The following is a 27,298-nucleotide window of genomic DNA, read 5'->3' as shown; positions in this document are numbered from 1 at the left end:
ACAATGAGTGAAAAAGTTATCGTGCATATCATTGCGTTATTGAGAGTTTCTCTTATTGAGAGAGAGAGAGAGAGAGAGACAATGATTCTACGGGTTTTTTTGGGCTAAATTGGCTGACTATCTAGTTGGATGGGTTTGTGGGGTAAAACGACACTTTACCTTTGTCATTTCATAAACGAGGACAGTTGACTATTGAATTGTTGTCAAGAGTTGTGCCATTTTCACTATAATGCCAATTTGACCAAACTTATTGTTATTTCAACCAGGTGAGATGAGAAAAGATTTTAAAAGCCAATAACAAAAATCAGAAGTTTCTCTTTCCCCTTATTTCGTTTACTTGTAGAGCTGGAAAACCTACGAGAAATCCAAAGAATATGATGTCTTCTCCTTTACATCATGAACTAGCTTCTCAGTTTCCAAAGGAAGAAGATGCAGAAGCTTGGAATCATGAATAAAATAAAATATTCTTTGCACTAAAGCCCCATGAAAATAATAAGGGTTTAAAAAAGGCTTCACAATATTTAAATGGAAGCCTGAAATGAAACAAATGGATTGAAATTGGCTAGCATTCCCTTTACAATACACAAAACAAGTCTGCTTCCTCCATTTTGAGGATTATCCCTAAATATATATACAAGAATGCCAATGTAATGAAGCACAAGCGATGCGATTAAATTATTTCTACTTCATATTATCAGGGAGAGCACAACCTTTGCAGATTGGACAAGAGTTTTTCATTGACAGCCACTTTTTGATGCAGCTCACATGGTAATCATGGCCGCAAGTTTTCAATGCCCCCACATCATCCCTGTCCTCGTACTCTTCCTGTCAATTAGGAACAGTGCTAGTTAGATATTTAACAGTTAAGCAATTTACATTCCAATTGGTCTAAAAAGCCACACTAACTGAAACTGGAATTTCAATTTCATGATTTTCTGTTTCAACTGGAAGATACTTACCAGGCAGATCACACATGTGCCTTCCTCTTGGATTTGATCTGACGAACAATAGATCGTTTCTGTCAAACACTTTGGTATCAAATCTTCAGACACGCCTGTGCTGACATTCCCAATCCTTTCACCCAGCGCTAGGAGTTCCTGTTTGTTCCAAACATTTCAAGAAATTCAGATACCTTAAAGTCATAGGAAGAAAAATAATAATTTAGGCAGGAATATCAATGTTACCTCGTAACTCATGTTGTCTATGTCCAGCCTCATGTCTCTATGATGATCAAACATATTTCTGGACCCATACAAGGCTGGGCGATCCACAATCATAAAACCCTGCAATACAAAATGAAAAACAATTTATCTCCGATATTCAGGACTGAACAAGGTTTGTGCTATACTTAAGCATGATGAAGCGTTTTCGCAATTATCACAAAGGAGCTGCAACCTTCTGGAATAGACAAGATAAGCAAACATGCATCAGAAAGGACTACATACCTCAGACGAAAACCGATCCTGGAGACCAGTCTCTTCAGAGACCCGAAATCTTTCATTAGACATCCTCGACCTACCACTCCTATCACTGTTACGCCACCCAACCGTGGCCACTGGCCTAGGATGTCTAGGATAACTTTCAGACGCCAACTGCAATCCTTCTTCTGAATGTGGTGCATGTCCCACTCGCAAGTTGCTTGAAGAAGCCCTGAAGGTTGGGGCAGATCTTTGAGAATAGCTACTACGAACTCCCCTTACAGATTGCGGTAAGGCACCAGGATAACTTTGAGGAACAGCAGTGGCTCTGCTTGACATGAAATCATGATGGTATAACCCTGTTTCCACAGAAGCATTACCCACACTGCTTCCTACAAGGAAGTGGTTGGGATCATGACTGAAACCACTTGCATCTGCAATTTAAAAGCAATTTAATCAGTAACAAATAACAGGAACCTGGACAGAAGACATGGAATTAATCAAAATTTACCTGGAGTTATAATCCTTCCATGAGAAGGAGACACGTTAATATGATTCCACTCATGGGTCAAACCAATAGAACCCTGGCCAGAAAGATCCATCGTACTAGAATGGTCAATAGGGGGGAGATTTGTAGAATAAGAACTATGTAAAGGATTGCTCGACAAATGTGTCCTAGCTAAGTTGGACTCCAAATCATGTTCAGACCGGCTTCTCACATTTCGCATGGATCCCTCACCCTAATTGAGAGTCCATTCCCTCTATAACTGGGCATCATAGACATGTGATCCCAAGGCATGTATGGGGTATCCATGTTTACTTTCTCCTGCTGTAATTCTGAAGATCTAGGGAGCTCAGAGGAACTACTTCCAGCACTATAGTATCTGCTTGTGCTGCCTCTCTCAGATACTGAAGGGATCCCTGGGCTTTTTCTCTTGTGAGGCCCTCTTCCATTGCTCATTGTGAGATCGACAAAACCACCCTCAACACCATGGAATGCCCTCCGGTCATAACTGGAAGAGGGTGCATGGTGAGCATAATTTCCACCGACCGTACCAAAGGTGCCAGCACCTAATGGATGCTGAAAAGGATCATGCGATGGACCAGAAGCATCAGGTTGATAATGTGGCACATCAACATTGTGGTTCAAGTTAGAATACCCATATGACCTCAGAGCTGGATTCCAATTTGACGCAAAAGGCATCCCGTCTATAAACATATTTTCCACAGGATATAAGAAAGAACCGTTCTCTCCAGTGCCAGCCCTGGCTGCTGTCCATAATTAAAATTAATTAGTCATGAAAACAAAAGATATTCAGCAGATCAGATATACAAGATTGAAATTCATAAGTAAATGATGAAATTTTGCAAATTATAGACCAGAAGAAAGGAAATTAAAAGAATATACTCAAGGACTATCAAGACACAGTACCCAAATGCCCAAAAGGTTGCTCCGTGTTCATATGATTCCAATTCTGATCATTTTCACCCTCAAAAACATGAGATGTGCTGAACTGATGTCTATGTCCCATAACTTTCGTCACCTTACAGCCACGAACAAGTTATGAGCTGGAACAGAATCTACCAAACAAACCCACAACCTGCACAAAACAGGGAAGGGATCTCAAAACATTGATTAATATTGTATTTTACTTCTACAGGAAGCCTAGGGCCCCCATGTGTTTTTGCCATTAACCATAAAATCTTGATAAGTAGCCCATTAAAGAAAAATTTATATAAATATTGCCAGTAATAATTAATTTTTCTTTTTTAAACAAAGAAAGGAGAATTCTTGTGCAATTCAGAGTGTGGATGGGAGAAAGAAAGTAGCAAGCTCGTTACAAATTCTAATTGAAAAAATTCTTCAACAGACTTCAGAAGATAAGAGAAGACCCCTCAAACCAAAACCAGACAAGTTTCAAAGAAATTAAAACTTGTCATCAAGTTCCAACAATGGAAAATGCAACCAACACAAATATAAATGCAAGATGACAATTAACTTCCAGAGATGGCAAGGCAAAATGCATTTTAAGGAAGATTAACCCACCAAGTTCCTGCTTCACATACCAATTTAAATTTTCAAAACAGTTTGACTAAGTATGAAGTATATGCCACAACATCACCAAATAGATACTTGACCAAGAGAGCCGTGCCTATAAATGTGCTTTCACACTTTGATCCACCAATCTCCATTTTAATCAAGGCCAAAAATTGAAGTAAAAGTCAGGTTGTTCTGTTTAAAAAAATATACTGCTCCAGAGGACCGGTCAAAGCCTAATTGCACACCCACTAGCACCCTATGTCATTGTCAACCAACTCCCTTGTCACTCGCTTTCATCTCCAATAAGAAGGCATTTCCAATGAAAATAGAGGGAGCCATTTTTTTCTGAGGGATAAAACAGAATGGAAAGTGTAAAGACATAACAATTAGCTGAAAGTGAGGAGTGAAAAAGATGGAAACAGGACCTTCCTTGAAGACATTACCTGGGTTTGGACTTTGAATCACAGGATTAGAGATCACCTAGCAGGTGTAAAAGATGTAACAATCTCAATAACACACCATATCAATTTGCACTAGCATTTTCTTGAATTCAAATATCAGCTATAGAATCATAAATGGATAAACTAAGACCAGAAAAACCACTACCAGATCCCCCCTAGCTTCCAAGTTCTGAAAACTCACAGTTCTTAATACTTTCAGCTCTAAAATATTTATGAAGACTCATATTCTACATCAAGGTCAAACGTTCAAGGTGGTTGGAAATGTTCCAGATGAAAGCTGAAGATATTTATGAATGAAAGATAAAATTAGTACATAGATGCGAAAAATGTAAGATACATAAATAAATAAATGGATACACCTTCAGAGACAGTACACACAAATTATCAGTTTCAACCCTTCTTTACCCAAAATTATCAGATGAACTATGGATGACTTGCCATTCACATACAAGAAAAGATTGCTCTCTCCAAAACTAAGGAGGGGCAAATTGAAGATCAGAGGCAGTGTATTCAATGGCTGAAATGAGACAGAAAAGTACCAGACACTCCTCAAGTGTTGTGGTGAAACAATTAAGAAAAGGATCTGAAATAAATTGAAATGTATTACCAAGGAAAAAGAGCACTAATATAATGAAATGTGTGCCATTTGGCTGAAAAATGTTCATGGGGAGCAAAGAGTGGAACACAAAAAATCCTTTGATAATCACTGCATAGATGAACTGTACACCATGCAGCACATATAAAACTTGGAAGTCACGGGCAATTCTAGGATAGGCATAAACATGACTCAAAGAAAAATACGAAAATTCATGAGAAGAACAAGTATATAACTCAATACTTGTCATGCATGAAGCTGCAAAAGTCAAAAAGATTATGGATACAAAGGAGTAACATGGTATTTTATTCCGACAATATGATAATATTGAAATGAAGACAACGTAATTTTTTTTTTTTTTAAAACTATCGTAATAAAATGCGTTGCTTCTGTTAGAAGAAGAAACAAATAGAAGTAATCAACCCTAGAACAAAAAAAAAAAGAAGGCGTAGTTATGTTTAAAAAACCCAACAAAATAAATCTGTGATATTATTAAGAGAATATATCAATCGTCAAATAGAAAGGATAATCCGGTAATTGCACATAGATCCATAATAATAATAAAAACATTGCTTACATTTTATTGCTGCCCTACAATACCTTTCTATCACGTAAAACCAAGTTGAGGTTAAGTCACTGATTACAAAAAGTAAGACTTAGATACAGATTCTGAAAACTGTAAACCCACAAGATCAGGTTAAGTCACTGATTACAAAAAGTAAGACTTAGATACAGATTCTGAAAACTGTAAACCCACAAGATCAGGTTAGCATAGCCAAAAAAATATACATGTTGCTTAAACCTGGAGCCTTCTAAGCCTACAACAAGTTTCTACACTTACAAATCCCTCGCTCAATATGAAGAGAATCTTCCTCTGAAGACTTAAATGGTGTTGTCTCCTTACACGTCTTGAGAAAGTTTGCAATTGAAGCTATAGAGTACAAATAAAGAGGTATACTTGTACCCTATAAGAAGAGGTATACTCGCACCCTATAAGATGAGATTGGAGAGCTCAGAAGAAAGAAGCATGATATTAGTATTGTTAAGATTCTCTCCAGTGAGACTTGTCAGCAACAAGAAGATGTCCTAAAAAAAGGAACCAGGATATTCTCAAAAATCTGAAATCTGGAAACTTTTCTTCGTGTGAAAGCACAGAAAAGACCGTACAACAAGTCGAGGGTGCCATCAAACCTGATAACCTACGCAGCTACGCCAATCTGAAGAAACCAAACAATGAGTAAGCAGCCCACTGCCTAACATCCAGGCAATGGCAACACCAAATTTTTCCCTCCACCCTGGTATCCTACACCAATCTTAGGGAACCAAGCTCTGTGTTTCAGTGATACAAACATCAGCACCTGATTGCCCTCTACTTACCAATCAATCACCACAAGGCTAATGATAAGAGGCACTAGATCCAAATCTCCACTTGTTAATTAAGCATCGCCTGTCAAATATTGCAAACCAAACTACATGGTTCAGTCCCATCACCTAAGCACAAGATTATCCAGAGATGACATGTGTCAATGTATCAAAAGCTGGTCACCGTGATAACTTTTCATTGACAACACCTAAGCACACAATCATCCGTATATCCATCAGCTCACCGCTCTATACAACACCAACATACAGCAACATCACAGAACTCCATATACTAGGGCAATGAGAAGAATGAATTGACCACCAAAACATTTACGAAGTCAATGGAATTGCCCATGGCATTATAACTTAGCCAGCCTCTCCGTCACCTTAGTATGTACAATGTAAACACAAAAGCGAACATACTTGTGCTTAGTTCAGATCAATGACCTCACTAGACTGCATTGAACTCTGACATTTTCCATCACTAAACAAAGGGTCGAGAATGATCAATCTAAACATCATGACACTATCACCATCAAGGCAACCTTTTTTTCCATCTCAAATATGGCCTCCACTACCTCAGGTGGATGGATCCAGTTCTTAATGTAAATTCCAATTCAATACTACCTGAGCAAGTTAAAAATGGAGTCTTTAGTGGTTAGTACCATATAAAGTAGCTCTCAGAATACTACAGCTGACTAGGACTCTCAGAAAATGGCAGAAGATCGTGCTAATAAATCTTGAAGATAAGACATGGCTTCAATTGATATCCATGTTTTCAGAAGTCCAATTGACCAAAAAGTCCCTGCAACACCATTCATAATTCAGAGCATGAAATGAACTACCCCCCAACCTTTATACCCTAAACAAGTACTAGGGACAAAAAGTATTTAACAAAATAACCTGCAACTTTGCAAACAAAACTAAAGTAAGTCATAACTAATATTTCAAAAATATTTAGGAATAATAAGACACGACCTCAGAAATATGAAGAAACACGACCACTACACTGAGCTACAGCTAAAGTCCAACTGTATAATTTTCTAAGTTTACTTCAGAAAGGTATGGCTCCAAGAAATTCTCACCTGTAGGTGCAGTCATATCATCATTCCAGAACTTGGGTACTAAATATTGTTCATCTCGAGTTCGAACTCAATACAAGTATTGAAGTATGCAATACTGATACACCGTCAGCAAACCAAAACCTGCATAATAAGAACCATCTAAACCTACTCGATGCTAAGGTAATCCAGACCGAACACTGCATTATCTAAAAGACCCTCGTCCACCAAGCAAACCTTGGTCAAAATATAAACCCCAAAGCATGAAAATCATTTGCTATGAAACAGTATTAGAGGCCTTGATGGTAATAGTTATTAAGCAGAACTATTTCCACTCAATCTCTTACCAGGAGAACATATTATTTTATGACAACAATCAATCATCATGACCGTGATCAAATTACAAGCCCCGGCTCATTATACACATGTTATAGCCAAGTACAATAGAATTGATCGGACAAACATATTTACACAACCCACCAATCCACATTACCACAAAGGAAAAATTACCAAAAAATCAGAAAAACGTAAATACAGGGCAGGCAGAAAAATAAATAAGAAAATCATCCAAATTTTATGCACCAGCATCAAACAAACAAACCTCAACGATCAGAGGCCAGATGATCAGAAACAACAAAAGACTACCGAAAATGATGATCAGAAACAAGGAACATGAATTGATCGAGAAAATGACGATCGGACCTCAAAATCAAAAAAATCAAAAAACATGTGAAGAAAATAATAAATAAAAAAATTGTGTAGAAACAATAAAAATGACGATCAAGCTTGGAAAACTGAAAGTATGGTAACAAAAAATGGAAGAGCACGCATACCTTGAAGTCGATGAAGGGCTGGTTCTGCAAAAAGGAACAAACTTTGAGAGAGAGAGAGAGAGAGATAATTCTGCTCTTGAGGAAGGAAGGAGAGAGATGAATAAAGCGGTTGGGTGCGTTGTTTGCAGAAATAAGCGGAGGAGAAATTGTCTGGACTGCTCAATGTTACCGGATACCGACATAATCTGTATTTCTTTCTTTTCTTTTTGTTTTACTTTATTATTAAAATAAGGTTAAATAAAATTAAAAAAATCAGAGGACGTACGTAACACGACGTCGTAATGAGACAAGCGACGGTGAATTGTGAGGTGCGTTTCGCGGGAGATAAGAATCATTTGTCCTTGCTCATTAGAGCTATTAAATATTAATTAACCAATAATAAAATAATAGTTTTAATTAGAGTAGGGTGCTTTTATCTATCCAACTAGTTAATCTTCCACTCCCAAGCAAGTGCGATCTTTCTTTGAGTTTGAGGTCACCAAACGCGTGTAGCAAGAGCATGTCTTTGTACAGACGTTTCTTTTTTTTCTTCTTTTTTGTTCTTTTTGTAATCTTAAATTTATACTACTAATGACCTATCTAAAAAGTACTGATGCCATCTTGTAGTCGTCCAGCCACACGTGCTTGGGATGATCTTAACCGTTGATGCATTATAAATTTTTATGTGTATGTATTAATAAAAAACAACTCATGCATGTGAACGACTAACCTTGCTTGCATGAAAGAATGTAAAATTTTAACAACTACGTAAGGGGTAGTTAGTTGTGTGTATTCTCAAACGGACTTTACATAGGATGCATTTGTTACCTTGCTTGCATGTACATGAAACGCCTACTTTTTTTTATTTGTCTAAATAACCAATTTGGTGCACCAGTGTTCAGTGTATGTGAAGAAATCAAAGATGGATATTCTGATCAAAACAAGTATTAAAATAAATAAATTTTAAAAAAAAGTGATTGAGGGGTGGAGAAAAGCAGATTATCTAATTCTGGCCTCCAGCCTTTATTTTTATTTAATTTTTTATACTTTTGACCTCCAGTCTTTTATGGTGAAAGAATGATACAGATGTTATCATAATGGCAGTATTATCTTTTAATGCATTATTTGTGAAATAGATATGTGCTTGAAAATGACGTGGCTAAGTATGGATGACAACATTCTGAACCACTTCAACTTCATAATTACATTTTCTGTATAAATAAAGGAATTAAAAATTAAATAAAATTTTGACAAAATGACAAAATTTAAATTTTCATCATCATTTCAATTTCTGGCAATTGAAAATTTCAGTATTTAGATTTTATGTATGTCGAATTTTGGGATAAATTAGATTATGAAAATTGTGAAATGACACATATTTTGGTGGAAATTAAAATCGGAATTTTGATGTCCAAATTTTCAAGATTTTTTCCGTGTGCCATTTAATAAATTCCGCGCTTAAGTTGCCAATCAAAAGAATTATCGATTAGAAAATAAATCAGCTTTTATATATTAATTCGTTGCATTCTAGTGATCCCAAATACAAAACATTTCCATATAAAGTACACTAACAATATGAATCATGCATTTGCTTAGAAGTCTATTTGAGCGAATAACTTACGGGTTTAGTATATAACAATCTCACATATTCGATGCACCTATATATTAATTTTTGGAAGACCGACACACCTATACTGTTATTTAAGAAAAATGCTACTTGTCGTCATCTACTTTTCATAAAGTTCCGAGACGTCCCTTTTTACATTTATTACCTCTTTTTTCATAATCAGAACGGCACCTTTCTACATTTACTTCAAAATAATAAAAGGTAAATTGCCGTCTACTTTTCCGAATTAGGACTCCAATTGAACTTAATTTCCCGAACTAAAAAGATAACTAATTTAATATCTGAATTAATTAAAATGGTCAATTTTGTGAATTTAATTCAATGTTTTGTTTAACTATAAGAGTATACTTGTAATTTCAAATATAAAATAAATAATAAGAAAATAGAATAACATTTATAAAAATACAAAAACTAGCCCTATCCAGCACCTCTCTCCTCTCTCTCTCTCTCTCTCTAAATTGATGAGTCGACGTTTGGTTGAAGAAGCTCAAACAATCAGCAGCAATGGAGATGTCTCTCAGAGGGAGCTAGATTGAAGCTTTGTCTGTAAATTTGAAAACTTTGGAGTAGGAGAGAGAGTTGCCAGAGAGTTCTTCCGAGTTTTAGAGGGCTGGGTAATATGGGTTTGGAGGGAGGAGGCTAGGGGTGAGGCTGGGTAAATAGAGATGGTGGTGTTTATAGTGGTGTAATTGTAGATATGAGATACTGTTGTTGACAAAGCCTCTAGTAGAATTATCAGTGGGATATAGCTGAATTAGTTTAGCTCTTTCACTTCTTTTTTTACAGGTAGAGGTTCAAAACCCTTGACACCCAATAAATACTTATGTAAATCCCCCCAATCACTTGTACTAAATAAAATTATACTAGAACAAGGAATAAATTAGTACTTATCGATTATTTGAAAAATTCGACCAAAAACAAAATTCTAATGTATTTCTCCCACTAATGCCTCTTCCTATTTTTCTCTGTATTAATTTCAAAAATAATAACTCTCTTACATGCATAATTTATGCGAGGTTCCCAGTATAGTTAAAATTACTTCTCTTTGGTTCCAAGTAAAATTAAAGTAAAATTTTATAATACGAAAGCATCAGCAAGTAAAGTTGGCCCCGAATAACCTAACTTTGACAAAAAGTATTGGCAAGAAAGATAGACTTACAAGACTTTGCTTTTGCTTTCCCCTCACCTATTTTCACATTGAAATGTGATACAATACAATGATTTAAGTCAAATTTCATTCTTTAGTAAGACTTTTCAAAACCTTATGCATGAATGAAACAATTTTGGCGTGCATTGTTTTTTTCGTTAATTACATGATTAGTAATTAAACATTTAAAATTATGATTTCTTAAGAAGGATTATTTGAATTCTTAAAGAAAAAACTATCGTCCAGATCTTGGGTTTGAGACCTAACATCCGTGTAGTGTGTGTGAGTATTATATGTTTTATCAGAAAAAAATTATTGATTTTGGTTTTATTGATTTATTTTTGAAGTTCGCACAGGCTGTTGGCTGTTGCTTCTTTGAAACCGCTTTCTTTACTGGTTCTCCACCCACACACACAAACATTCAAAAAAATAAAATTTCGAACTTAATCTTCTGGTCCTGGATTTTGGACTTATTTTCAACTCTGCAATCGAAAAAGGAAGGTAGGAGGAGGGAGACGAAGCAGAGAAGAAGATGAGCGTCATCGAAATCTTGACAAGAGTAGAGGCGATCTGCCAGAAGTACGACAGATACGACGTCGAAAAGCAGAAGGATCTCAACGTCTCCGGCGACGATGCCTTTGCTCGCCTATACGCCTCCGTAGACGCCGACATTGAAGCCCTTCTTCAGGTCCCTCTCTCTCTCTCTCTTTCTCAATTTTCACTCCACGAGATCCCTGTTTGGTCCCTGAGAAAACTCGGGAAAATTCAAGAGGCTAATAGCTGATCCCGACGTAGTCGGACGAAATTCACTAGAATTTTGGAGTGAAGTTAGGGTTTTTCACCTCTATGGTGTGCTGAACTGAAACCGGAGTTCTTTTTATTTGCAGAAAGCGGAAATTGCTTCGAAAGAGAAAAATAAGGCGTCTGCTGTTGCGCTGAATGCTGAGATTCGGAGGACCAAGGCTCGATTGCTTGAGGAGGTTCCCAAGTTGCAGAGGTTGGCTGTAAAGAAGGTCAGCATTTACTGTTTTAATGATTTTTGGTAATGTTCGCATTTGTGATTGTGCATTTCGTCAAATTGTTTGAGAAATTGATAGTAGCCTAGCACATTCTGGTCAAAATTGAAAAATTGAAAGATGGTTGCACTTGTATATGGGATTTTAGTATTGTTTAAGAGTATATGAGATGCCTGTGCGTGTGTGTAAGTTGCCAATTTTGCTTGTTTAGTATACAACACAAGGCGGCATGATTGCTTTGGGGTATAGGCAGCGTGATTCATAATTGATGCTAATTGGTTTACAGGTGAAAGGGCTTTCAACCCAAGATTTTGCGGCTCGTAATGACTTGGTCCATGCATTGCCAGATAGGATCCAGGGTATACCAGATGGGACTCCTAATGCACCCAAACAAACTGGAGGCGGCTGGGCAGCTTCAGCTTCTCGTACTGAAATCAAATTTGATTCGGGTAATTTTTTGCATTATGAAGGCTGTTTGGTGCTTTTTTAGTGATTATAATGTATGGACAGCTCAGTTCCATTTGATTATTTTCAGTTTACTTTACTTATGTGTTTCATGTATTTTGGTAGAGGGGCGGTTGGATAATGAATTCTTCCAACAATCTGAGGAGTCGAGTCAATTCAGGCAAGAGTTTGAAATGCGGAAAATTAAGCAGGCAAGTTATAGATATTGTGTTGTGTTTGTTTACAATGGAGATTTCTTTTAAAAGGATGCAAATTGCATACTTGCTAGTTAGATGCAGGAGTTATGGATATTGGTTTGCATTTTTATTTATTTTGACATGCCTCACAGGATCAAGGTTTGGATATGATATCAGACGGTTTGGATACATTGAAAAATATGGCTCAGGATATGAATGAGGTTAGTTGTTTCTGTGTGATGCTACTTACTCATTTGCAATATATAAACATATGTTAACTTAATTTATCATATGCCATGTGTAGGAATTCGATAGGCAAGTTCCTTTGATGGATGAGATTGACTCAAAGGTGAGAAACATTGCCCTCTCCTAGTATTGCTTCCAAGATGTTCAGTTTGAATTCTCAAAATTATATTACTAAATGCTGCCTCCCTTCTTAATAGGTGGACAAGGCATCTGCTGACCTTAAGAATACCAATGTCAGACTGAAAGACACAGTCAACCAGGTGAGTGTATTTGCAGCTTTTTTAAGTTTACAAATGCACATTAGAGTCCCTTTTATAAATAAATAAATAAATAAATAACTCTTTGTTGCTGGATCTAATGCATGTTTTGTTTTTGTTACAGCTGAGGTCCAGCCGAAATTTCTGCATTGATATTATATTGCTGTGTATAATTTTGGGCATTGCTGCGTATTTGTACAAGTAAGCTCATATCCTATACAATGAACATATATGATGAGATAGACAAACGTCTATAACTAGATGTCATTGCACTGCTCAGATTATGGTTCTATGTGATAAGACTTTATAGCTACGTCAACCCTAAAATGCAGATTTAAATACACAGAATTATTTTTTCAATGCTCTAGAATTGAACTTTGATCATTTGCATGTCTGTGTTTTTTATTCGATATGTGTCATTTTTGTATTCTGATCGCAGTATCTTTATTCGCAGTGTACTGAAGAAGTGAGGTGGCATAAAGAGCGGTTTGATCAGTTCCAAGAGTTGTTGGCTTGTCCGGTATTGTTTTGCATTTTGAGGACTCAGTTTGGTGCTTGATATATGTTATTTGATTGTTTATTTTATGTTGAAGAGTGTCTGTTCATACTACCATGAATGTATTTTTCAAGTACATGAGTCAGTTTTACGTCGCAGTTGGTTGTCCTCTAATTTGCTTTTGTTGGTACTCTGTGAGGCTGTATCTGAATCCATACTTCAATTTATTAAACCTTTGTGGACCCATAGTTAATAGATTGGATTGGCAGCTTCCTTTCGATTTTATATGAAACTTCTTAGGGAACTAATGCATTCTTTCTGGGCCTGATTTAGTTTTCATCTATCAGACGTATCTAAATTACTGTCTTTTGATTTACTGTCTGTAGGCTTTCCCACGCCTCTTTTGCCAATAGAAAATCACTGAATATAAAAAAACCTGAACTCTTATGTAGAATAAGTCAACAATGTATGTCAAACTAACAACCACAAAACCCATAACCCACATTAACACTTTACGTGACGGAGAAGTTGAAATGTAAAGCAATTTTCTATATTCTCATCCCAACATCTATAAGATATTTATTACAACGAATATATGCGAATATACATACAATCTTGAAATGCTGCAGCTAATTACATCCAGCGAACACCAAACTAATTTACATGCTTATTCTTCATAGGTATAAAAATTGCACTCAAATGTACACCAAAAGAAGAAAATTCAGAACTGCACACTAATTTACATAAAAATCACAATCATGGAGACCTCTGTTCGTGATCTTGAATCCCTTTATCTACATAATAACGGAATTAATCCACACCTTGCTTCACTGCTCTAGCCAGCTACTCACTTGCACTGAAAGCCAATTAATTGACTGAGTTCTTGATATTGGATCATGGAGCTCCATTGATCTGCATTGAAATTATTTTCAGCTGATCCAGACTGGTCTACTCCCCAGGAATTCATTGCACAACCGTCCCGGCCGATCGATGTGCTAACTTCCTCCTGATATTCTCTGCTACATATCCTCTTGCTTGGTGTAACAAAACTCTGGTGGTGTCCATTTCCTTCTGCTGCAGGCTTTCTCTTGAAAGGGTTGATCAAACTTTCAAGGGAAGAAGCTAAAAGCTGCCCGTTGTTCTTATTCAATGAATCGTTCTCGTGAATTGTAGTGCAAGATTTTGTGTCTCCACTGCCCTGAAAGCTTATGCTTGAAGTGGTTTTAGTGTATGGAAGTTCAGGGGAGGCAAAAATGTAGGGCAACATTGGACAATCTTTGTACAGATAGTTTCTGACCATTTCGATGCTAGGGTTTGTGTCCTTTGAACATGTCTCATCTGCTTGCTTGGTGTAGGCACCTAGTTTATAGCTAGGAGGACTGTTTTGATCTTCCCAAATGCTCCTGCTGCTGTTGCATTTTTGTCGAACCCGACATAGCACCCAATCATCCAACTGTCATGAAGAAAATGAGAGAATTATTAACAATATCGAAAGAAAGTACAATTCTCTGCTTATACTGAAAAAAAATAATTAAATGAAACCTAATACGATGATTGTTGAACATAAGCACAATATGAAAACAACAGTAGAGGATTCAGAACTAGAAACCCTATATATGTCATCCATATAATTAAGCTTAATTACCTGTACCTACCGTATACCGTATTCTGTGAGGATATGAAGTAAGTGATTAAGCAACTTACCCTCATAGACCCTTTTTGCTTTGAAGACCACATGGTTGTGTCAAGCAATCTATACTCATTCATGATCCACTCTGTCTTGACACCCTTTGGAGGGTGTCCGGTGTAGAACACAAGTGCTTTCTTCACCCCAATGCTTTTTGTTCCACAAGAACTGAAAATATGTTTATCAGTTCCTGTAGCCTTCCAGTAACCCAAACCAGCTGCTCTGTTAGGCCTGCTCCCATTCGGGTACTTCCGATCTCTCGGGGTGAAAAAATACCACTCTTCTTCTCCAAAGGAGGCTTTGGCTGGCAGCTCCCATGGATTATACTTGTAGAGATCCAATTCAGTGATGATGGTTGCAGGTAGTGGACTTGAAGTGACTTTGTTTTTCAAATAGTGGACGATGAGTTCTTCATCAGATGGGTGAAATCTGAACCCAGCAGGAAGCTGAATGTTATCAGAGGTTTGTTGTTCCCTCTCCATTTTCGGGATGGAGGAGGGAGGCTTGCTTGTTCCTTGGTGATGGAGGAAACTAGGGAATCAACGAGGCCCTGAAATTATCGACCAAATGGTTTGTAAGTATGATTGCACTGTGCAGTTGTTTTATAGGGAGTTTCTCTCATGCAGAAAAGGACAATTTTGTTAACATATATTATATAAAGTTTATGTAGATGATACATTTGGTCAGGGAAAGCAACCTGATTGTCCTGACTGATCACAACCGTTGGATATCACATATCCTTTATCCGATCAGAGGTGCATAGGAGCCAGAGACTTCAAATTAAGCTTCATCTTGTCGAGCGGTGTTACCACAGTGGTTGTGGCCCTCTCCCTTTCTTCCCCTACTTGGCACCCAGGATCGAAACCCCAAGGTTTCTTTCCTCCCAATATAACCCCCAAAAAAAAAATATATTAATGCTCATCTCCAATCTTTGATCAGATAAGTTTTAGTTTTGATTGCTTCAATTACCATTGTATGTTTCATGTGCTTCAATTTGTTTGAATTATTTTGGCACACCAAAGAGCATATGATTGAGGTGGTAATGTTGGCAATGTGGAGCACAAATAGCATGTATGGTTCAATCATTCCACAAAACATTATCAACAATATTTCCCTTTTGGGGAAGAGGGTTGGCCAACATAACTGAGAGAGATTGTCTTGTCCCCCAAATCATTTAGCACTTGCCACACTGTTCTTCATGCTTGCACTCGACTGCATTCCAGGTGTCCTTTCCCTCTTAACTTGCATTCCTAGCATTGACAGGTTTATACATGGCTTGCAATTCTAGCCTCTTCTCTTAAGGGTCATGTTCTCTTTTAACATGTTTATATTCTCAGATAAATATTTATATTATCGGACCGTGAATTTGAATCACACATTTAAACAAGAATCAATATGATAAATAGTCCTGATTCACGGTGCTCGATCAAGGTGGCTTAATTAGTGTAGAGTCCAAGGAATTCACTTATTAACACGAGATTAAAGTTCCATGGAAAATGTTTTGATGGGATGTTGTCTTGTCTTTGGCTTTAGCCCTTGCATTCCATACCACGTATCTTGATCATAACAAAACTCCAAGAAATAGAACATTATAGAAAGGAGGAGAGACAGAAAAAGGCCAACTTGATCCCCAAGATTCGATTGCATGACTTTTCCTCCTTGGAAACTCACTGTCACCATTTTTCTTCGTCCCCATTTTGGAGTCTCTTTCAACAACACGTCCCCTGTTTTTCCCTTTGAAGTTTCAGAAATTGCATGCGCAATTATTTCGTCTTTGAATTTTCATGGAATTCCATAATAATAATAATAATAAATATATAAATACCCAATCAAATTACCACTCATAGCCGTACCTGTACTATGTACAATGACTTTTATATATATACAGAGAGCTTCCATTGAGGGATCCTCAAATAAAACTTATTTGAGGGACACCCCTTGTAGGGCTCACTCCGGATTGTATTTCACTAATCCAAACCGTCTATTTTGTAGATACACATTCAAAGATCATCTCTACAAAAAATCACTTTGATTAGAATATATATATGTTTTGATAAATGTGGAAAATGGAACTTTCGAAAAATACAGACACAAACCCAAGTCTCAAACTTTGATTAGAATTTATTACAAATTTAAAGTGGTTGCAATTGAAGACAAGAAATGAACATTCTTTTCACATGGATCGGATCGACCGAGGTTTCTGGTTTGTTTTTTCATGGCTCAGAACGTTAACTTTGAGGCGCTTCATTTGTTGGCAAGCTTCAACACTTTCATGGCGGCCAAATATTTCCAAAAACAGATGGAGAAAAAAAAAAAAAAAAAAAGGCCAACATCACTTTCAGAGGAGTTACATTTATGTATGGCAGGGACAAAGATACCCAACGTGGCACACTTTGACCGACCTTCTTCAATCCTCAGTCCATTCATTCAATCCAATGTGTGCTAGAAGTTTATGAAGTTTATTAATGAATTAATTACCTATTAATTCTTAATCATAGAAGAAAGCATAAGGTATTTGAAACGAAGTGACCAAGGGGAGATTGATTATGATTTAAATTGCTTCTAATCTGTAGATGGTGGTGGATCCCACATCCCGTACAAGGTTTCAAGTACTCAAAGATGACTAAAAATACTAGGTCCAATATTGACACCAATTCATGCAGCAACGAAAAATTCTTTAACAAAGGGAGAAAGTAGAAAAGGCTTATAATGTTTATGAATTGCATGATGACGTGGTTATTTAAGCCGGTCGCATTTGCATGATGACGTGTTATGATTACATAGATTTTTTTTTTGGTTAATTGTTTTCCCAACAACACTGGTTAATTATAGCCAAGATCTTGTGGTCAATACATAGGAGAGGCAGCCTCGTAGTTTTATTTTTCTTTTCTCTAAAGAGAGAGAGATTCGAACTCGAGAATAAAGAACCGGACATACTGTCATGACCAACTGGTATGCCTAACTCGCATCCGCAAACTAATGAATAGTTATTGATTGTATTGAAATGCTTGTGAAACAGATGAGTGAGAATAGAGTACGCAGAAAAATTCCCCTCGCACCTCGCATTATTCGGATTCTCTATACACCGACAGCTTGCAGCCAACTCCAAAGCTTCATTTAAAATTGGCATCAAGAGAATTAACAAAAACAAAAACAATTCAACACCACAAATCTCTAGAGTCTAGACAACAATTCCGACAAACCAAATATCTGTTTTTATACGAATAGATAATAATCTCTGGCCCTCTGGCCCTCTTCCATTTTTAATTCAATTTTGGAGGGACGCAAGTGGGTCAGGTGGGGAATTATTTTTTTATCTTTTTGGGTTCAAGTGGGGAATTAAATTTCAATACCCTGAATCTTGATCTTAAAAATCATTAATTTTCCATCTACAACCTGAATTTATAACTATTATTATTAATTAGTTTTTATTAGTATAAACGAAGCTCTAGATTGTAACAATTAATTAATAATACTATTTTTTTTTATTACTTTTTTCTTAAATAATTTTAATTAAGATTATAGGTTTTATATGTTGTGTTTATACACCTGAATCTGATTGGAGCTTATTATCACTTACAAAAGATTTCCAAATTGATCCTATTAGCCTTGAAAATAATTCAAAATCTAAGGGACCAGTGTGGTCCCAGGCCCCCGCTCCTTATTTTTATATTTTATGATATCTTTAATATTTCAAGAACCTCATTTTCATGCCCACTTCTTTTCTTAAATTTACCATACCTATTATTATTATTATTATTTTTAACACAAATTCTAAAAATCTAAGTCTTTTTCATATATTTTTCTCTTTTTTGGTGGACACAACATATTTCCTTCTTGCTTTTACAACCATGTTTGTGACTTTAATTCATTCTCTTATTCTCCATATAATATATTATCAAGTTTCAATTGAGTTAATTCATTTAATTAAGTTTCGTTACATTTTCTCTTCTTCTTTTTTTATTGTTTTCTCTCTACCTACGGTTTGTTTGGATTTGTAATTTTATTTATTTATTGTGTTCTCTCCACCTATGGTTTGTTTGAGTTTGTGAACTTTAGCTTTATTCTCTCCGTTGAGTTTAATGGGTTTTCCAATTACAAATTTATAAATAAACCCAATTGCATGTATTTATTTATTCTCTCAACTTTTTGGGTGTGTTTATAAATGGATTTTGAGTGTGTGTAATGATGGGTTTTGGGTGTGTTTATAAAGTGTTTTGGGTGTTGGATTTTTTTATAATTTCAACCTCTATTTTGGGTGTTTTAGTGAAACTCCCTTTTCCAATTTATGTGTAGATTACCAAAGAAAATATTTATGTGTAGATTACCAAAGAAAATAAGTTGATTTTTTTTAGGGAGCTAATTTTCTCACTCCTTTTTTTTCCACTTACATTCCCTTTTGCTTTTTAAATACTTTTTAATCAATTTTGTTCTTTTTTATTATTTCTCTTTCCTGCTCTTTCCTTACCTTACATTAAGGTTTTGATAACTAAAATTAAGAAATTTTTTTAAATAAAAAATCATAACCAGGATTTTTTATATGTTGTGAGTTCAAAATTACGAAGACAACCTCCTTCTCATCTATGTTGTGAGTTCAAATTATATATATATATATATATATTGTGAAAGGCTCCTTACGCATAAAATCCTAGCTCCGCTATTGATTCAAATAGGAATATTAATAGAATATATATATTCATTTTTCCCCGAGACAGCCCCATGTGGTGGTGGCTACTCCCAAAGAAGGAGGTTGTCTTTGATGAGATGTTTTGCCATGACTATGAGTAAGCATTGTCTTTCTTGATCTTTGGTTCAAAACAGACGACCATAAGTAAACATTTTATTTGCCTATATCTCTTTGTTGGTTCAGAAGAATTAATGGGAAATTCTCAATAGATCACAAATCTTCAAATTGGATTATTAATGCAAACTGATTTGGTAAAGTTTAGTTAGTTTAGTTACATATACTTAATTACATGTACTTAGTACATAGGTTGAAGACCATCGAGGCATCAATATTTAATGTCCTTGGTCCAAGACATTAGATATGTTTTCTTATTTCACATTAGACATGTTCTTTTTGGTGTGATCGTGATCATAGAGTCTTTTTTGTTATTGAAACAAAAAAATATGTGTTAAGGGAATCTTGATTCATAGCATGTTTGAAATTCTAACCCTATAACGCATTTGTATTAATCAATATTTTACCAGATAACTTCTAATAGCATTATGCGTTAAATATGAAGACTAACAACATAACATGTCAAAATATGAGCGGATAATTTATGCAAAGGGCGTCCTTACTCACACATCTGCATGGGTATAATAACCTCATTCTCTTCTTCTACCTACCGTAGATCCAAACTTTAATATTTTTTTTTTATAAAATAAATTATAATTTCTTTCTCCGGAAATTAAGGTTCTGATCTGAAGAACCAACACATTGGGTTTTGGGTATTTATATATATCTATATACGTGTGCATGCAGTATTTGAAAGAGATATTGGAGATACTTAAACATTGGATACCGAATGGGGAGTGGGACGAGACGGCATCAAATGTCTGGAAGGAAGCTCCGAATGCATGCAGCCAAAAGCATTGTGTATTTTATTTCCTTTTTAAATTTTTTTTTATTTTATGATTTTCTATAATTTTATTCTCCATTAGATTCGTTGTATTATTGCTTAATTAAGAAAATTAAGACGAAACCGTGGGTCTGTTCAAAGTCAGCTCAGATAAGGACGTCAACATAACACAATGACCAATTTGCCACGCAAGACCAGGCCACTTATTGTTTGGGAAATATTCTAATCTAAGTCTCTCTCTCTCTCTCTCTCTCTCTCTCTCTCTCTCTGGCACAGTCAAGTTTCAAACTGTATAGTAAAAGGAATTTGTGAACTCCATAGCTGTACCTAATCTAATGTCGTATATGATCGATAGGCAAGAAAAGAAAAAGGCCAATAACAGCTTTGTAGCTGCTGGAATGCGTATATATAGAGTGGTGAAATGGTCGCCCAGTCTATAAGCTCATTGCAAACACAAGTCAACTTTGCCTACTAATTAGGGCGGCTTAGTACAAACTTGCCTACTATTCAGTCCCCAATTCAAAAAAAAATTGGAATAATGAATTCGAATTTGGAGTTTTGAGCAAACAACTTACGAATAGAACTCATCATTACTCGACTGTTCGAATTCAAGACAAAATTCAAAAAATTAGGTTAAATTTAGCTTGACCATATCCAAAGTTAATAAGAAACCTAATGAAGTTCATCACTTACAATTATTTTTTGGTGCCTTATCCGTTGCGTGCTTTTTATATCGTAATCCGAATAATTCATTTTAAGTCTTATCTAATGATTATACTGTTAACGAATCGATAATTTTGAATCATGAGATCATATTGTAACGTGAACCTAACTAATATGTCCTTTCAAGTTAAGTCATATAATTGAATCTCTCTTTTAAAGAAACACAAACTTAATTTACTCATAATGAAACACTAGGTAATTAGGTGCGAATCATATAGCACCATACATAGCAATATCTATATCATAAAACTCAAAGAGTAGATCATAGCTAACCTTTTAAAATAAGCAAAATATAACATTACATTTAGAAATCATGTCATTTAAGGTTATAATTATAACCAACGTCCCAACTATGAAACATCTCAAAACCAAATAGGAACCAAATTATACAAATGAAACAGTTCAAATTCAAGTTATAATCACAAGATATAAGTCAAAGATCTTCTGTTCAACTTACATACACGTCTTCTAGCTCCACACACCAGCAGTGATCTAGTACTATATCTGAAAACACTGCATGATGATCATGATCAGTAAGTACTATCAATGACAGGAACATGTGATGATGATGTACACGTATATATATCACTGCCATGATGATGATCATGATGCAATGGATGGCGGATGATGCAGGTATAGCATGCATCACAGATGGTTACAGATGATCCACATCCACAGTCGTCCTTGTTGGGTCCCTCATTTCCTCCCACAGGGAAACCCAGCGAGAGAGCGACAGAGGAGAGGAGGTGTCACGGACTGTCCTTTCTCCTCTCTAAGTGTATATCTCGGGAAACGCAAAACCTCACGCACAATATGCCTCTCTTAATATTAATATTAACTTATTTTGTTCCAGCTTTAATTATGACAATAATCATTTTAAAGCTGATCAAATTCAAAAGGCAAGTGACTTTCTGAGAGATTAGCCTTTTTGATCTGCCTATGCCTTCGTTAGCTTCCACAATGCCTTTTTCAATTTACACACCCTTTTAAAAATTCATATTTCTTTATATTATTTCTAAACATAATTGGAGTTTGAGCTCACAAAACAACAAAACGCACACTACCCTACACATTCTGCTTTCCCTTGCAGCTAGGCTAGCTCATGACTCTGCCTCTTACACACTTCCACTCTTGTGTACGTGTGACTGTGAAAGAGAGAGAGAGAGAGAGAGAGAGAGAGAGAGGGTGGTGGCCCATCAAATATATGGCTGACCGACTTTGAGGATATGAGCTAGATAAAGGAGAGACTTATACGCGTAAGACGAAGACACGCAGAGAAGAAAGAGAGAGGTGAGCTATAGGAAAAGAGATAAAACACATATATTAGAAATATTCTCTTTGAGCCATCATGGGTTTTGGTTTTTTCTCTTAGAAATCAAACAGACAAAGGCAACAAAAACCAGACCATCATCGCCATCTCTCTCTCCTCTACTGTCTTATATTTTTGTGAGGGTTTTTGTAATTTACAGTACCTCTCAACAACACACTTGACTTGGGTTTTGGCAGAATCGGAGTGTGTCTTCAGAAAAACCTTTGTTTTCTTTTTGTTGCTTTTCCAAAGCTAGTCTTTTGTGGTGACTAGACAACAAGAGGGAACAGTTTTGAGCTAAATCCCAGAGAGAGAGGGATATGCAAATGATGTCCGGTGATGGGTTTTCGATTATCCCTTCTGCCATTGATGGGTTTGCTCAAGAACATCAGCTGAATGCAAACCCTAGCAGCCAGAAACCCAATCCCAATAACCCTGTGGCCAAGAAGAAGAGAAATCTACCAGGAACACCAGGCAAGCAATATTCAAGCTTGCTCATTTACCCTTTTTTTGTTATAAATATTTCATAATCTTCTTCTTCAATTTCCAAATTACTAGTACTGATATTTTCTTTAATGGGTTTTAAGTTTTTTATTTGATTTCTTTGTGTGAACAGATCCAGATGCTGAGGTTGTTGCTTTGTCTCCGACGACCCTAATGGCCACAAACCGATTCGTCTGCGAGATATGCAACAAGGGCTTCCAGAGAGACCAGAATTTACAGCTTCATCGGAGGGGCCACAACCTTCCATGGAAACTGAAGCAAAGATTGAACAAAGAGGTGAAGAAGAAGGTGTATATTTGCCCTGAGAAGAGCTGCGTCCACCACGACCCGTCGAGAGCTCTCGGCGACCTCACCGGAATAAAGAAGCATTTCAGCAGAAAACACGGTGAGAAGAAGTGGAAGTGCGACAAGTGTTCGAAGAAATACGCAGTACAATCGGATTGGAAAGCTCACTCCAAGACCTGTGGGACGAGGGAGTATAAGTGTGACTGTGGAACCCTCTTTTCCAGGTACATATATATTTTTTGAAAATTTTATTTTTGGGTTTTGTTATGTTAATGTATGAGAATTGAATGCTCATCATTTGTATATGGATTTAATGCGTTTTTGGGTTTGAATTTAATGCAACTATATATATGATTGGGTAATAAATGAGGTTTGAATTGTTTTTTTTTTTTGGGTGTGGAAATTAAACAGGAAAGATAGCTTCATCACCCACAGAGCTTTTTGTGATGCCCTAACTGAAGAGAGTGCTAGGCTCACTACTTCAGTTGCTGGAGCTGCAACCAATCTCAATTTCGGAAACGAAACAATGTTAAACAACACCATGATGCATAATGGTCATGCAGTTCAAGATGACGTGTCTCAAATTTCTCAGTATGGCCAAGGTTTGATCAGGCAAGATTTCAATGGATTGGATCATCATCATCAGCAGCATGAGAAGCCAAGCTTGTCACTTTGGCTGAATCAGCAGCAGGCAAATAGTAATTCTCATCAGCTGAATCTCATGGACAATATGGCAGCAAATCCCAATCAGCTTTATGTAACATCATCAAGCTCCACTGCTTTTCCAGATATGGCTCAAATGCCATCAGCCAACAATCTCAATCAGCTCTTTGGCTCGCCAAACGCTATGTCTACTTTTGGAAGCTCAAACATCAATCTTTTTGGCTCAGGCAGTGCTTCAAGTTCTACTTCCACAAGTGCTGCAAATAATCTCTCCTTATCATCACCAATTCAAGAAGGTGGGATTCATAAGGGAAACAGTAATCTGGTGGGCAGCGGAGGCTTATCAAAGCCGCCTGCAGCCCCAATGTCTGCAACAGCACTTCTACAAAAAGCAGCACAATTGGGTTCAACCAGAAGCAGCAACAACAACAAAAACCAAGGCAGCAGCAGCAGCAGCAGCTTGGGTGTAAACGTAATGAGCTCATCACCATCTTCTTCAAACACTTTGATCAGGAGCTTCAGCTCCAATATGAACCAAAATCGATCAAACGAGCTGCATCAAATTGTTCAAAATGCAAACCAATCAGGCGGTGCAAACTCAAACACAAGTTCTACTCTTGAGCAGCTCATGAACAACATCACTCATCGGGGTTCGAGCACAATTGGAAATCTTGATCATCAAAACAGTCTAACCAGAGACTTCTTGGGCATGGGAGGAGGAGGAGGAGCAGCGGATCAATTATCTCATAACAACAGGCCAATGTTCTCACCACAAGAGCTTGCCAAGTTTGCATCTTCAATGAGCCAATTCACTGGCAACCACTAGGGGAGGTTTAATGTTTTTGACACGTTCAAGCAAACTCAGACTGAGTCGGGACCGAGCGGAAAAGTTTGAAACTCAGCTGGGGACCGCAAGGGGATGGATGGATCAATAATAAGAGAGAGAGTTGGGGCTGCCTCTATCTCTGGATGCAACAGGCAAATTGTGGTCACAAAGCTACAGCTGCAGCTAGAGAGATCATATTGAGTTTCTGGGTTCTGGGGTGGGGCCCAATTAATGTTCATATTTTTGCATGTCTGAAAGTGACAAAACGAAAAGCAAACTCCAAGTCATTATGTTTTTGTGTATGTTTGTTATTCTTGCCTTTTTTAGGTTTGCCTTTTGAGAGATGGAGAGATATTTTCTCTTTTTTTTTCTTCTTCTGCTGCTGCTGCTGCTGGTGGTGCTGCTGCCTGCTGCTGGTTCAGTGGCTTTGTGGCTCTGCAATCTCTTCTTTTTAAAAATGAACAGAGTGCACAGAAAACTACGTGAGTGATCATATATATGGTTTGACCGTTTGTCAACGTTGGTGGGTTTTACTTTAAAAAGTTAAAAGGAGACACTAATTAATAACAATTATTAAAGATGATGGCTTTTGTTGCAATTTGTTTAAGGCAACGTGCATGCACCGATGGTTTTGGGTTTGATTCATTTGATTATCATCAAGGGCACGTAATAATTTCTTTGTTTTGGTTGACAAAGATGATATACTAAATTGCCCTAACGTAAGGAGAGGGAATCAAACTCAAATACCAGAGGCCAAACATATCGTCTTAACCAATTACCCTATACTCACATCTACAGGTACACCTAACAATTGAGACGTAGCTAAATATGCAGAAAAGAAAAAAAGAGAAAGAGAGAGAGGTTGTTTGTGACGGTGTAGGCGGAATCTAGCTTGGGATCATGCAGCCGGATTGATCATGATGCCAAATTAAAAGAGGAAAAAGAAAACAAAAAATTGGGGCCAGGACAGCTGTGTGATTGCATTGTCAATTGCCCACTTGATGGCTTGGGTAGAATCACGGAATGAATTCTTATAAAGAATTACCTCGTGTTCAAAACATTTACTCTCACGTGATTTACAGTTGAAGACAATTTGAGGCGTGGATGGTAATCTTCAAAGTCTCCTATTGAATTGTGCCGATAATTTCTTCAATTTAACTATTTTTGGTCGAATTCAAGTGAGGAAAATATATATTTTCAATGCTAGGCAATTATTCACTTGATGCGTGGACAATTTGATTCAAAATTCTTAGCAATCCATTCATTTTTGGGTTATTGAATTTTTTATTTTTTTTTTTATTTTATTTATTTATTTATTTATAGATTAGAGACTAGCTTACTTGCAAGGTTGCAATATATTAACCCACTTGCATCACATTGTAGGTTACATTTTCCATTCTAGTGTGAGAAATATAACATTGATATTGTTCCGAACTTAACGACCTTGTGTTTTAGGGTTTGAGGTTTTATCTTAAAGTCATGAATGCAACTTAATAAGTTATTTCACCTAACTAGTTATCTAATGTGAAAGATGATTGTAGTTTGATTCTTTCTAGTTTGATTTGTAATTGTTAATCATAAGGAAAACGACACATGATTGTCGACCATTTAGCATTATGATGGGTCGACACAGTGGCATTGCTGAAATTCAAAGTGGAAAATGGCCTCCTTAATAGCCTCTTAATCTACTTTCTTAGGAATTAAGATAAGCCCATGACAAGAGAGCTTGACTTTAGGTCTCACTTTTCAGCCATTACAAAACTAGTTTCCTATCTTGTTGGTGTTCGTTTATTTAATTTATTTATAATATTTTTATTAAAACTTTCCAATATGTATATGAGAAATTTAGATACATAGTTAACCAGTTCTTCTATAACATTATTACTGTACACATACTAAAAGGGATAATAAAAAATACTTGACATTTATACGGTAATAATATCCGGACGTGCACATATAAGAGAAAGTGTATATACTTAACAGCAACCTTGGAAATTAAATAATAGATGAGAATATTTTAGGTTCCAAAGTGGGATCCTCGGAAAAAGCATCATGAAAATGTCGTTGATGTCCCAAAAACCAAACCTGTTTGATATTCCCCATCTCATCGTATCATCTGCCATGGAAAATTTAAAAACTCAAAACACCAAAACAGAAATGTTGACGATACGAAGAAATGTTTCCTCAGACAATATTGTTTCGGGTGAGATGAAAAGACTGAGTGAGTGAGTGAGTGAACGGTGACCCTTATTTTCAGGTAAAGGTCCTTTCATAGGGCACTAGTGTTGGCCTATCTATGAAACCGTTGCAGGGCACTGGTGTACCAAAACAAGACCTTTGACTTTCCCCTATCTTTGTTTCTTTTGTTTAATAATTTGGGGTAGAGCCCTAGTCGTAGTAGGGACTAGGGAGATGGAAAGAGCAGTTTGTTTAGAATGCTGCAACTTTTAATCCCCCAAACCCAATGGTCCTGCAAATTTGCACCAACACAAAAATAAAACGATTTTTAAAAACAATCTCACAACTTTATCGTGTA

The 27,298-nt window shown here is 36.5% G+C and overlaps 4 protein-coding genes across 11 annotated transcripts; 2 read left to right on the top strand and 2 right to left on the bottom strand.

The window, feature by feature from the left end:
• Positions 1–448: 448 nt before the first annotated feature.
• On the bottom strand, positions 449–7,894 carry LOC103342115 (RING/U-box superfamily protein). 7 transcript variants are annotated; one of them, XM_089055093.1, is made up of 8 exons: positions 7,772–7,842; positions 3,903–3,939; positions 2,851–3,804; positions 1,930–2,690; positions 1,446–1,852; positions 1,185–1,283; positions 960–1,097; positions 449–825 (listed from the first exon to the last, which is right to left on the bottom strand). In XM_089055093.1, the coding sequence occupies exons 4-8, from the start codon at positions 2,144–2,146 to the stop codon at positions 682–684; spliced, it is 1,005 nt and encodes a 334-aa protein (XP_088911219.1). In that variant the 5' UTR covers positions 2,147–2,690; positions 2,851–3,804; positions 3,903–3,939; positions 7,772–7,842; the 3' UTR covers positions 449–681. The 7 variants fall into 7 exon arrangements, with proteins under 7 accessions (XP_088911219.1, XP_008243911.2, XP_008243916.2 ...); XM_008245689.3 differs by lacking the exon at positions 3,903–3,939 and having other exon boundaries at positions 2,851–3,019; positions 7,772–7,894; XM_008245694.3 differs by lacking the exon at positions 3,903–3,939 and having other exon boundaries at positions 1,930–2,687; positions 2,851–3,019; positions 7,772–7,894.
• A 2,972-nt stretch (positions 7,895–10,866) lies between these two features.
• LOC103342116 (syntaxin-71-like) lies at positions 10,867–13,472 on the top strand. 2 transcript variants are annotated; one of them, XM_008245696.3, is made up of 9 exons: positions 10,867–11,212; positions 11,412–11,537; positions 11,827–11,989; positions 12,111–12,196; positions 12,334–12,402; positions 12,486–12,530; positions 12,625–12,687; positions 12,809–12,885; positions 13,139–13,472. In XM_008245696.3, the coding sequence occupies exons 1-9, from the start codon at positions 11,057–11,059 to the stop codon at positions 13,152–13,154; spliced, it is 801 nt and encodes a 266-aa protein (XP_008243918.2). In that variant the 5' UTR covers positions 10,867–11,056; the 3' UTR covers positions 13,155–13,472. The 2 variants fall into 2 exon arrangements, with proteins under 2 accessions (XP_008243918.2, XP_088900020.1); XM_089043894.1 differs by lacking the exon at positions 13,139–13,472 and having other exon boundaries at positions 12,809–12,889.
• Positions 13,473–13,708: 236 nt separating this feature from the next.
• Positions 13,709–15,702, bottom strand: LOC103342117 (NAC transcription factor 29-like). Its single transcript, XM_008245697.2, has 3 exons — positions 15,565–15,702; positions 14,885–15,417; positions 13,709–14,633 (listed from the first exon to the last, which is right to left on the bottom strand). Exons 2-3 carry the CDS (start codon positions 15,347–15,349, stop codon positions 14,028–14,030), a joined length of 1,071 nt encoding a protein of 356 aa, XP_008243919.2. The 5' UTR covers positions 15,350–15,417; positions 15,565–15,702; the 3' UTR covers positions 13,709–14,027.
• Positions 15,703–22,408: 6,706 nt separating this feature from the next.
• On the top strand, positions 22,409–25,280 carry JKD (C2H2-like zinc finger protein). The gene is made up of 3 exons (XM_008245698.3): positions 22,409–22,958; positions 23,101–23,497; positions 23,685–25,280. Exons 1-3 carry the CDS (start codon positions 22,805–22,807, stop codon positions 24,760–24,762), a joined length of 1,629 nt encoding a protein of 542 aa, XP_008243920.2. The 5' UTR covers positions 22,409–22,804; the 3' UTR covers positions 24,763–25,280.
• Positions 25,281–27,298: the final 2,018 nt, after the last annotated feature.

The sequence above is a fragment of the Prunus mume genome, linkage group LG1, assembly GCF_029339155.1.
Source record: "Prunus mume cultivar Tortuosa linkage group LG1, ASM2933915v1, whole genome shotgun sequence".
NCBI classification, from domain to species: domain Eukaryota; kingdom Viridiplantae; phylum Streptophyta; class Magnoliopsida; order Rosales; family Rosaceae; genus Prunus; species Prunus mume.
The sequence above is the reverse complement of the archived record's forward strand: the minus strand, read 5'-3'. Positions and strand labels throughout refer to the sequence as shown.